Genomic DNA, 10,414 nt, shown 5'->3' on the forward strand with positions numbered 1-10,414 from the left:
GGTTTCTTTTGTTTTTGTGGGGTTCTTTTTTGAGACAGAGTCTTGTTCTGTCACCCAGGCCAGAGTGCTGTGGCATGATCTCAGCTCACTGCAACTTCCACCTCCTGGGTTCAGACAGTTCTCCTGCCTCAGCCTTCTGAGTAGCTGGGACTACAGGCACGTACCACCACGCCTGGCTAATTTTTGTATTTTTTAGTAGAGATGGGGTTTCACTATGTTGGCCAGGCTTGTCTTGAACTCCACCTGCCTCTGCTTCCCAAAATGCTGAGATTGCAGTCATGAGCCACCACGCCTAGCCAGTAGTGTTTTCTAATTCAGTGAAGAATGGCAGTGGTAGTTTGATGGGAATAGAATTGAATCTATAAATTGCTTTGGACAATATGGCCATTTTCACAATATTGATTCTTCCTATCTATGAGGATGAAATGTTTTTCCGTTTGTTGGTGTCCTATCTTATTTCCTTGAGCAGTGGTTTGTAGTTCTCCTTGAAGGGGTCCTTCACGTCACTCGTTAGCTGTATTCCTAGGTATTTTATTCTCTTCGTAACAATTGTGAATGGGAGTTCATTCATGATTGCATTCTCTGCTTGCTTATTGGTGGTGTATAGTAATGATAGCAAGTTTTTTACATTGATTTTATATCCTGAGACTTTGCTGAAGTTGTTTATCAGCTTAAGAAGCTTTTGGACTGAGACGATGGGTTTTCTAGATGTAGGATCATGTCATCTGCAAACAAAGATAATTTGACTTATTCTTTTCCTATTTGAATACACTTAATTTTTTTCTCTTGCCTGATTGACCTGACCAGAACTTTCAATACTATGTTTTAGAGAAGTGGTTAGAGAGGGCATCCTTATCTCTTGCCAGCTTTCAAGGGGAATAATTTCAGCTTTTGCCTATTCAGTATTATATTGGCTGTGGGTTTGTCATATATGGCTATTATTGTTTTGAGGCATGTTTCTTCGATACCTAGCTTACTGAGAGTTTTTGACATGAAGGGGTATTAAATTTTATCAAAGGCCTTTTCTGCATCTACTGAGATAATCGTGTGGTTTTTGTCTTAGTTCTGTTTATGAATTACACTTATTGATGTACATCTGTTGAACCAAATTGCATTCTCAGAGAGTAATCCAAATTGATCGTGGTGGGTAAGCATTTTGATGTGCTGCTGGATTTGGTTTGCCAGTATTTTATTGAGCGTTTTTGCATCGACGTTTATCAGGGATATTAGCCTCAAGTTTTCCCTTTTTGTTGTACCTCTGACAGGTTTTGTTATCAGGATGATGCTAGCCTCATAAAATGAGTTAGGGAGGAGTCCCTCCTTTTCACTTGTTTGTAATAGTTTCAGTAGAAAATAAATCCGTCTGGTCCTGGGCTTCTTTGGGTTGGTAGGCTATTTATTACTGCCTCAATTTCAGAACTCATTGCTGTTCTGTTCAGGGATTCAATTTTTTCTTGGTTCAGTCTTGGGAGGGTGCATGTGCCCAGGAATTTATATATTTATTCTAGATTTTTCAGTATATGTGCATAGAGGTGCTTATAATAATCCTTGATGGTAGTATTTCTGCGGGGTCAGTGGTGATATCCCTCTTTTCATTTCTGATTGTGTCTATTTGTCTATTTGATTATTTTTTCTACTTTATTAGTCTAGCTAGCCGTCTATTTTATTAAATTTTTTAAAATACAAATTGATTTCTTGATTTTTTTTGAAGGGTTTTTTTGTGTGTGTCTCTAGCTCTTTCAGTTCTGCTCTGATTTTGCTTATTTCTTTTCTCCGGCTGGCTTTGGAGTTTGTTTGCTCTTGGTTCTCTAGCATTTAGTTGTAATGTTAGGTTGTGATGTGTGTTGGCTAAAAAGACTTTGTTTGCTAAGTTGGCTAAAAAAGGTTTGTTTGCTCATGGTTCTCTAGTTCATTTAGTTGTGATGTGTGTTAGCTAAAAAGATTTTTTAGCTTTTTGATGTGGGCATTTAGTGCTACAAATGTCCCTCTTAACTCTGCTTTAATTGTGTCCCAGAGATTCTGGTATGTTTGTTCTCATTAGTTTCAAAGAACCTCTTGATTTCTGCCTTAATTTTATTATTTACCCAGGAGTCATTCGGGAGCAAGTTGTTCAATTTTCATGTAGTTGTGGGTTTTCAGTGAATTTCTTAGTCTTAGGTTCTAATTTGTGCTGTGGTCTAAGAGACTATTATGATTTCAGTTCTTTTGCATTTGCTGGGTATTTTACTTCTGATTGTGATCAATTTTAGAATAAGTGCCATGTGACGATGAAAATAATGTATATTCTTTTGTTTTTGGGTGGAATATTCTGTATATATCTTTCAGGTTGTCTTGATCCAGAGCTGAGTTCAGGTCCTGTGAGTTAATTTTCTGTCTCAGTGATCTCTCTAATATTTTCATTGGGGTGTTAACGTCTCCCAGTATTATTGTGTGGGAGTCTGAGTGTCTTTATAGGTCTCTAAGGACTTGCTTTATGAATCTAGGTGTTCCTGTGTTGGGTGCATATATATTTAGGATAGTTAGCTATTCTTGTTGAATTGAACCTTTTACCATTATGTAATGCTCTTGTCTTTTTTGATCTCTGTTGGTTTGAAGTCTGTTTTGTCAGGAACAAGGATTGCAACCCCTGCTTTTTCCTGTTTTTCATTTGCTTGTTAAAATTTTCCTCCATCCTTTTATTTTGAGCCTCTGTGTGGTTTTGCACATAAGATAGGGGTCTCTTGAAGACAGCCTAGTGATGGGTCTTAACTCTTAATCCAGCTTGCCATTCTATGTCTTTTAATTGGGGCATTTATGCCATTTACATTTAAGGTTAATATTGTATGTGAATTTGATCCTGTCATCATGATGCTAGCTCGTTATTTTGCAGGCTTGTTCATGTGATTACTTCATAGTATCATTGGTTTGTGTACCTTAGTGTGTTTTTGTATTGACTGGTAACAGTTTTTCCTTTCCATATTTAGTGCCTCCTTAAGGAATTCTTTCAAGGCAGGCCCAATGGTGATGAATTCCCTCAGCATTTGCTTATCTGAAAATGATACTATTTCTCCTTTGCCTTTAAAGCTTAGTTTGGCTGGATATGAAATTCTTGGTGAGAATGTTTTTTTTTTTGAGAATGTTAAACATTGGCCCCCAATCCCTTGTGGCTTGTAGGGCTTCTACTGAGAGATCTACTGATAGTCTGATTGATTTTCCTTTGTAGGTGACCTGGCCTTTCTCTCTGTCCACCCTAAACTTATTTTTTTTCATTTTGACCTCAGACAATCTGATGATTATGTGTTTTGGGGTTGATCTCTTGTGCAGTATCTTATTGGGGTTCTCTGGATTTCCTGAATTTGAATGTTGACCTGTCTTGCTAGGTTGGGGATGTCCTCCTGGATATTATCCTGAAGTATGTTTTCCAACTTGGTTCCATTCTCCCCCTCTTTTTCAGGGACACCAATGAGTTGTAGATTTATTCTCCTTACATAATCCCATATTCCTTGGAGGTTTAGTTCATTCCTTTTCATTATTTCCTCTCTATTCTTGCCTACCTCTCTTACTTCAGAATGATTATCTTCAAGCTCTGAGATTCTTTCCTTCAGTGGGTCTGTTCTGCTGTTGCTACTTGTGATTGCATTGTGAGGTTCTCATGTTGTGTTATTCAGCTTCATGTCAGTTATATTCCTCTTTAAACTGGCTATTCTACTTATCAGCACCTGTATTGTTTTATCATGATTCTTAGCTTCTTTGCCATGGGTTACAGCATGCTCCTTTAGCTCAGTGAAGTTCCTTATTACTGATCCTCTGACACCTACTTCTGCCAATTCAGCCATCTCAGCCTCAGCCCAGTTCTGTGCCCTTGCTGGAGAAGTGTTGTGATCATTAGGAGGATAAAGGCACTCTGTTTGCTTTTGAGTTTTCAGCATTTTTGCATTGAGTCTTTCTCATCTTTTTGGGCTTATCTTTCTTTGATATTTGAGGTTGCTGACCTTTGGAAGGGGTTTTTGTGGGGTCTTTTTTGTTGATGTTGTTGTCTTTGCTTTCTGTTTTTTTTGTTTTTCTTTTAACATTCAGGCCACTCTTCTGTAGGGCTGTGGCAGTTTTCTGGGGGATTGCTCCAGATCCTAGCTGCCTCAGTTTTTCCTGTACCTGGAGGTATCACCAGTGAAGGCGTGTAACAACAAAGGTGGCAGCCTGCTCCTTCCTCTGGGAGCTCCACCCCAGGACGGTACAGACCTGTCGCTGGCTTGAATTCTTCTGTAGGAGGTGTCGGGAGGCCCCTGTTCAGAGGTTTTACCACATTCTGGGGGCTGGGTGCAGTGGCTCATGCCTGTAACCCCAGCACTTTTGGAGGCCGAGGTGAGTGGATCACTTGTGGTCAGGAGTTTGAGACCAATCTGGCCAACATGGTGAAACCCTGTCTGTACTAAAAATACAAAAAAAAAAAAAAAAAAAAAATTAGCTGGCATGGTGGCAAGTGCCTGTAATCCCAGCCACTCGGGAGGCTAAGGCATGAGGATAGCTTGAGCCCAGGAGGCAGAGGTTGCAGTGAGCCGAGAGCACACCACTGCACTCCAGCCTGGGCAGCAGAAAGAGACTCCGTCTCAAAAAATTAAAAAAAAAAAAAAAAAAGTCTGCCTGCTTTTTGGTAGAGCAGGTGTGCTGCACTGGGGGAAACCTTATTTTTCCAGACTACCTAGACTCTTCAGAGCCAGCAGACAGGAAAGACTGAGTTGACTGAACTGCAGAGACAGCAGCTGCCCATTTCCCCAGGGGCTCCGTCCTGGGGAGAGATCAAAATTCTGCCTGTATAACCCTGCCTGGAGTTGCTGAAATTCCCACAGGGAGGTCCAGCCCTGTGAAAAGGGATGGATCGGGGTCCCACTTAAAGAATTAGTCTGGCCATGATCTGGCATAGCAGCTGTGCTACATTGTAGAGGACTCGTCCAGACTGCCTGAACTCCCTAGACCCAGCAGGCTAGAACAGTTGAGTCAACCGAACTGCAGAGATGGTGGCCACACCTCCCCCGGGAACTTGCTCTGTCTCAGCCAGTCTCCAGTCTGTTGGTGCTGGGCGTCTGGAATTCCAAGTCAGTGGATCATAACCTGGGAGGTACCATAGAAGTGGGGTCTGCAGAACAATGCTGCTTGGCTCCATGGATTCAGCCACCTTCCTAGGGAATGTATGGGTGGACTTCCTGCCTTGCAGGATTCTTTTTTAAATCATCTTTACAGGGATTTCTGGGGCCAGAGGATGTAAAACTCCTGGGTCTGTGTGTGTGTGCCTGAGTGGCTGCTCTGTTAAGACTCTGCATACACAGCTGTGTATATCGGACCTAAGGCCCTGGTGGCATGGGCTCATGAGGGAATCTCCTGATCCATGGGTTCCGAAGATCCATGGGAAAAGCGTGGTTTCCTGGATGGGGTCATGCAATCACTGACTAATTCCCTTGGCTGGAGGTGGGGTTTTTTTTGGCTTTGTGCTGCTCCTGGGTGGGCAGTTGCCCTACCTCATTTTTCTTCATTATCTGTGGGTCAAGTTGTTCACCTGGTCAGTCGCAATGTAAGAAGCTGGATATTTCAGTTGAAGGTGCTTAATTCACTCGCCATTTTCATTGTTCTCCCTGAGAGCCACGGACCACAGCTTCCTCTTTTTTTTTTTTTTTTTTTTTCGAGACAGAGTCTCTCTCTTTCCCCCAGGCTGCAGTGCAGTGGCATGATTTCAGCTCACCCTAACCTCTGTCTCCTAGGTTCAAGCAATTCTCCCTGCTTCAGCTTCCCAAGTAGCTGGGATTACAGGTGCCCGGCATTATACCTGGTTAATTTTTGTTGTTTTAGCAGAGACAGGGTTTTGCCATGTTGGCCAGGCTGGTCTCAAACTCTTGACCTCAAGTGATTTGCCCATCTCGGCCTCCTAAAGTGCTGGGATTACTGGTGTGATCCACTGTGCCTGGCCTGCAGCTGGTTCTAATCAGCCACTTAGGTCCTACCTTGGTAATAGAGTTTGTCAAATGCTTTTCTGCATCTATTGAAATGATCATGTGTATTTCTCTTTATTAATATAGCATATTAAGTTGATTTAATATGTTGAGTCAACCTTCCATTTCTGGGGAAAATCCCACTTTGTCATGATGTATTATTTTTTTAATATTCTGCTGAATTTGTTTTGTTAGTATTTTGTTGAGAATTTTTGCATCTTTGTTCCTTTTCTTGGATAGAGTCTTGCTCTGCTGCCCAGGCTGGATTGCAGTGGCATGTTCACAGCTCACTGCAGCCTCCAACTTCTGAGCTGAAGATATCCTCCCACCTCAGCCTTCTGAGTAGCTGGGACTGACTACAGGCATGTGCCACCATACCTGGCTATTTTTTTTAAGTTTAAATTTTTAAATGTTAACGTAGAGATGGGATATCACTGTGTTTTCTGGTCTGGTCTCAAACTCTTGGGCTCAAGCAGTCCCCCGCCTCAGCCACTTTTAGTGTTGGGATTAAAGGCATGAGCCACCACACTTGGCCGCATCTGTATTCTTAAGAGATGTTAGTCTGTAGTTTTTTTTTTGTTTGTTTTTTCTTTGTTATCTCTTTGTCTAGCTTTGATATCAAGGTAATATTGTCATAATAGAATGATTTAGGAAGTGTTCATTCTACTTCTATTTAAATGGACAGCGGTTTAAGTGATCAAATATGTGGTAATTTGTTATACAACAATAGAAAACTAACATAACTGCTAAAGAAAATCAACCAGAAATTTTGTGCCTTCTAATGGAAAAACAGATCATCACCTATGGAGCAGCCTTGCAAAAAACAGAAATCTGAATCTGATCAAGCCTGTAGTCTAGACCAGGGTTCCCCAACCCCTGGGCCATGGATTGGTACCAGTCCATGGCCTGTTAGGAGCCAGACCACACAACAGGAAGTGAGTGGCTGGTGAGTGAGCATTCCTGCCTGAGCTCTGCCTCCTGTCAGATCAGTGGCAGCATTAGATTATCATAGGAGGGTAAACCCTATTGTGAACTGATCTAGGTTGTGTGCTCCTTATGAGAATCTAATATTTGATGATCTGAGGTGAAACAGTTTCATCCCAAAACCATCCCCACCTCCCACCCCCAACCACTGGCCCATGGTGTCAAGAAGGTTGGGGACCGCTGGTCTAGACCCAATATCAATTTATAGGAATTAAGGAACATGTTAAACTATATCAAGGGCATACAATCAGCAAAATCCAGATATATCATTCTAGGCTAGAAAACATAAATCACACTCACAATTTAATGTAATATAAATTTGTAATATAATTTTATATAAGGAATTAAGCAGGTGTTGAAGAATCAAAAAAAGCAAAGTGAGGTAGTATGGAAAGTAACTGCAGGAAGTAACTTCCGCATGTAGGACTTGGTAAACAAAGAAATGAAGTTGGCGTTATGAGAAACTAGAAGCTTGGAGTATAGATTCTGTAGAGCTTGGAGTCAGACTTGGAGATTGAGGTGCTGCCCAGCTGGTACTAATACGTCTGAGAAGACATGTTTAAGCTGGTTTGGGAAGTGGGATGAACTACCAGTGCCAGAGAGAAGTCCTTTTGGGATGATAGAGATAGGAAGAGCAAGCAGACAGGAGGAGCAGAAATTCTCTATCACCTCCCCTGGCCTTCAAGTGTCCCTCTAGAGCTGTGAAAAGAGCCTAGCAAAAGAAAAATGTAATTTGCAAAGTCCCAGTCCCAGTGTCACTAAAAGGGGTTGGAGCTAAAAGATGGTAGCATAATAATTGGAATAATAATCAACCTGGTTCTTTCAATTAATACACTGCAAGAAAAAAAAAAAGAGTAATGGAGGGAAATCCATCACTTAAAAGACATGTCAACCAGTTGTAATCTATGGACCATATTTCGATCCCCATCTAAACAAACTATACAGATGCTATGAGATATTGAGATTGGGTATGAAATTATATGAAGGATTATTGTTAATTTCTATAGTGGTGAGAGTGGCATTGTATTTTGGGTTTTTTTTTTTAAGTTCTTAGTTTTTAGAAATACATCTGAAATATTTCCAAATAAAATGATGTCTGAATTTTTTTCAAAGTCATACTGGATGGAGAGAGGTAAAGGTGGTGTTGAAAACAAAAGATTGTTCCTTGAGGAATTGATCTGCACATGTACCCCAGAACTTAAAATAAATAAATAGAGAACACAAGATTGAACGTGACTAGATGGTTATTAGGGCTGGGTGATAGGTATATGGGGTTAATTTTATTCCTCTATCCATGTTGTATATGTTCAGAATTCTCCATCATAAAATGTTTTTTTAAAACTGTAAAAATTCCTCTCGTAAACTTTTTTAACGTCTTAGATTGATAGTCAACCTTTTGCTTTCCTTGATCTTATACTGTTGAGAAAACAATAATTAGAAACATTGTTGCATTTAAACAGTATCTTTAAGAATTAAAAGGCACATACTTTTGATGTCTTAATTATAGGAACTCCTTGTAAATCTCTCTAAAGGCATTTATACATGGATTTTTATTGCAGCTACAGCAGAGGTTTGGAAACACACATTCATCAATACAGAAGGCACTAGTTTAATGAATCATGGTGTAGTCACACTATAGAATACTACTCAGTTATTAGAAAATGAAACAGTTCTAAATGTAGTGATATGGAATGATCTTCAGCTAAGAAAGCAAGATACACACCAGTGTATGTCTATCATTTGTGACCTTCCTGCCAAAAAAAAAATTATACTTGAATATATCTAGGTTATCTTTGGAAACGTAGACCAGCAACTAGTAATAGTGGTGGCCTCTGAAACAGGAAACCAGATTACTAAAGGTTTGAGAGTGAGAGAGAGACTTTCTTTTTCTCTGAAAGAATAATAAATATGGGAGTAGTGATGAATGGCTATTTTTGGCTGAAACTATGGGAAAGACTTTTTGGAAAATAAAGGTAATGAAAGCTTAGTATTGCTCTTGTCTAAAAAAATAGAAAACATTATCAGGTAAATATAATAGATATTACTTTGAGATACAAAAAATAACTTCACTTATAAGTGGAAAATATCTGAATTTGTTTTTTAGGTGGTGATAGTGGACTGGATGGGTTAGGAGGACCAGGTGTACAACTAGGAAGCCCAGATAAGAAAAAACGCAAGGCAAATACACAGGTAAATTGACATTTTCTTTAATAACCATTTTTCTTTGCTTGTATGATTAGTCTGTTGAGGTAAATTTAAACTTGGTCATAAGTTTTGTTTCGTATCTGCATTCAGATCCAATAGCGAACTCTGCAGTGATTATACTTTTTTTTAAGTCTGTAACTAGTAGCTATTGTCACACGGTAGACATACAATAGATATAACAAAAAGGAAGTGTGAGCGGACAAATTAAATGCTTGTCCAGGCACAGTGGCTCGTGCCTGTAAGGCATCCCAGCACTTTGGGAGGCTGAGATGGGCGGATCGCCTGAGGTCAGGAGTTCGAGACCTGCTTGATCAAGATGGAGAAACCGTGTCTCTACTAAAAATACACACACACACACAAAATTAGCTAGGTGTGATGGTGGACATCTGTAATCCCAGCTACTCGGGAGGCTGAGGCAGGATAATCACTTTAATCTAGGAGGCAGAGGTTGCAGTGAGCTGAGGTTGTGCCATTGCACTCCAGCCTGGGCAACAAGAGTAAAACTTAATCTCATTAATTAATAAATAAATAAAATGCTTGTTCTTAGACTGGGTGTGGGGGCTAACGCCTGTAATCCCAGCACTTTGGGAGGCCAAGGTGGGTGGATCACTTGAGGCCTGGAGTTTGAGACCAGACTGGCCAACATGGGGAAACCCTGTCTCTACTAAAAATACATTAAATAGCTGGGTGTGGTGGCACACTCTTAAAGCTATTCGGTAGGCTGCGACATGATAATTGCTTGAACCCGGAAAGTGGAGGTTGCAGTGAGCTGAGATCGCACCACTGCATCCAGCCTGGGTGACAGCATGAGACTGTCTCAAACAAATTAAAATGCTTGTTCTTAAATCTAATTTAAAAGTTTTTAAAGGGCATGAAGCCTGTAGTTCTATTAAAGATTTAAAAATATATAGTAACAATTCTAACATGAAGTAACTGTTCAACTATAATGGTAATTCAGTATTATGTGCATATCATGAAGCAGTCATGATGGAGGCCTCTTTTTGCTATAACTTGTGGTTATAACAAGCAATTATACATATAGGCATTCACGGTTTTATTCTTTATAAATTTGAAAAATTTTTTATGGTAAAGGCTACTGGTAGATATGTGTGTACAGATTATTGATCTTTTTATCACTTTGACCACCATCTGTTAAACTTGGAGTATGGCTAAAACCGGCAGTTCATTTTTTCAGTCTGAGGCCCAGAGCTTAATGTTTTGGGAATACTTTAATTGTATCTCCCTGAAGTTAAGCTAGGGGAATA

The 10,414-nt window shown here is 40.1% G+C and overlaps 1 protein-coding gene across 3 annotated transcripts in view; it reads left to right on the forward strand.

The window, feature by feature from the left end:
* The window catches only part of PYGO1 (pygopus family PHD finger 1), a 48,796-nt gene that overhangs the window by 29,755 nt on the left and 8,627 nt on the right, over positions 1 to 10,414 (forward strand). For all 3 annotated transcript variants that reach the window (XM_032297379.1, XM_032297378.1, XM_032297380.1), the window contains exon 2: positions 9,049 to 9,134. In XM_032297379.1, the coding sequence (XP_032153270.1) occupies positions 9,049 to 9,134 (86 nt within the window). The remainder of the gene's footprint in view (positions 1 to 9,048; positions 9,135 to 10,414) is intronic.

The sequence above is a fragment of the Sapajus apella genome, unplaced genomic scaffold (genome assembly GCF_009761245.1).
Source record: "Sapajus apella isolate SASKATOON/1434 unplaced genomic scaffold, GSC_monkey_1.0 scaffold37, whole genome shotgun sequence".
NCBI classification, from domain to species: Eukaryota; Metazoa; Chordata; class Mammalia; order Primates; family Cebidae; genus Sapajus; species Sapajus apella.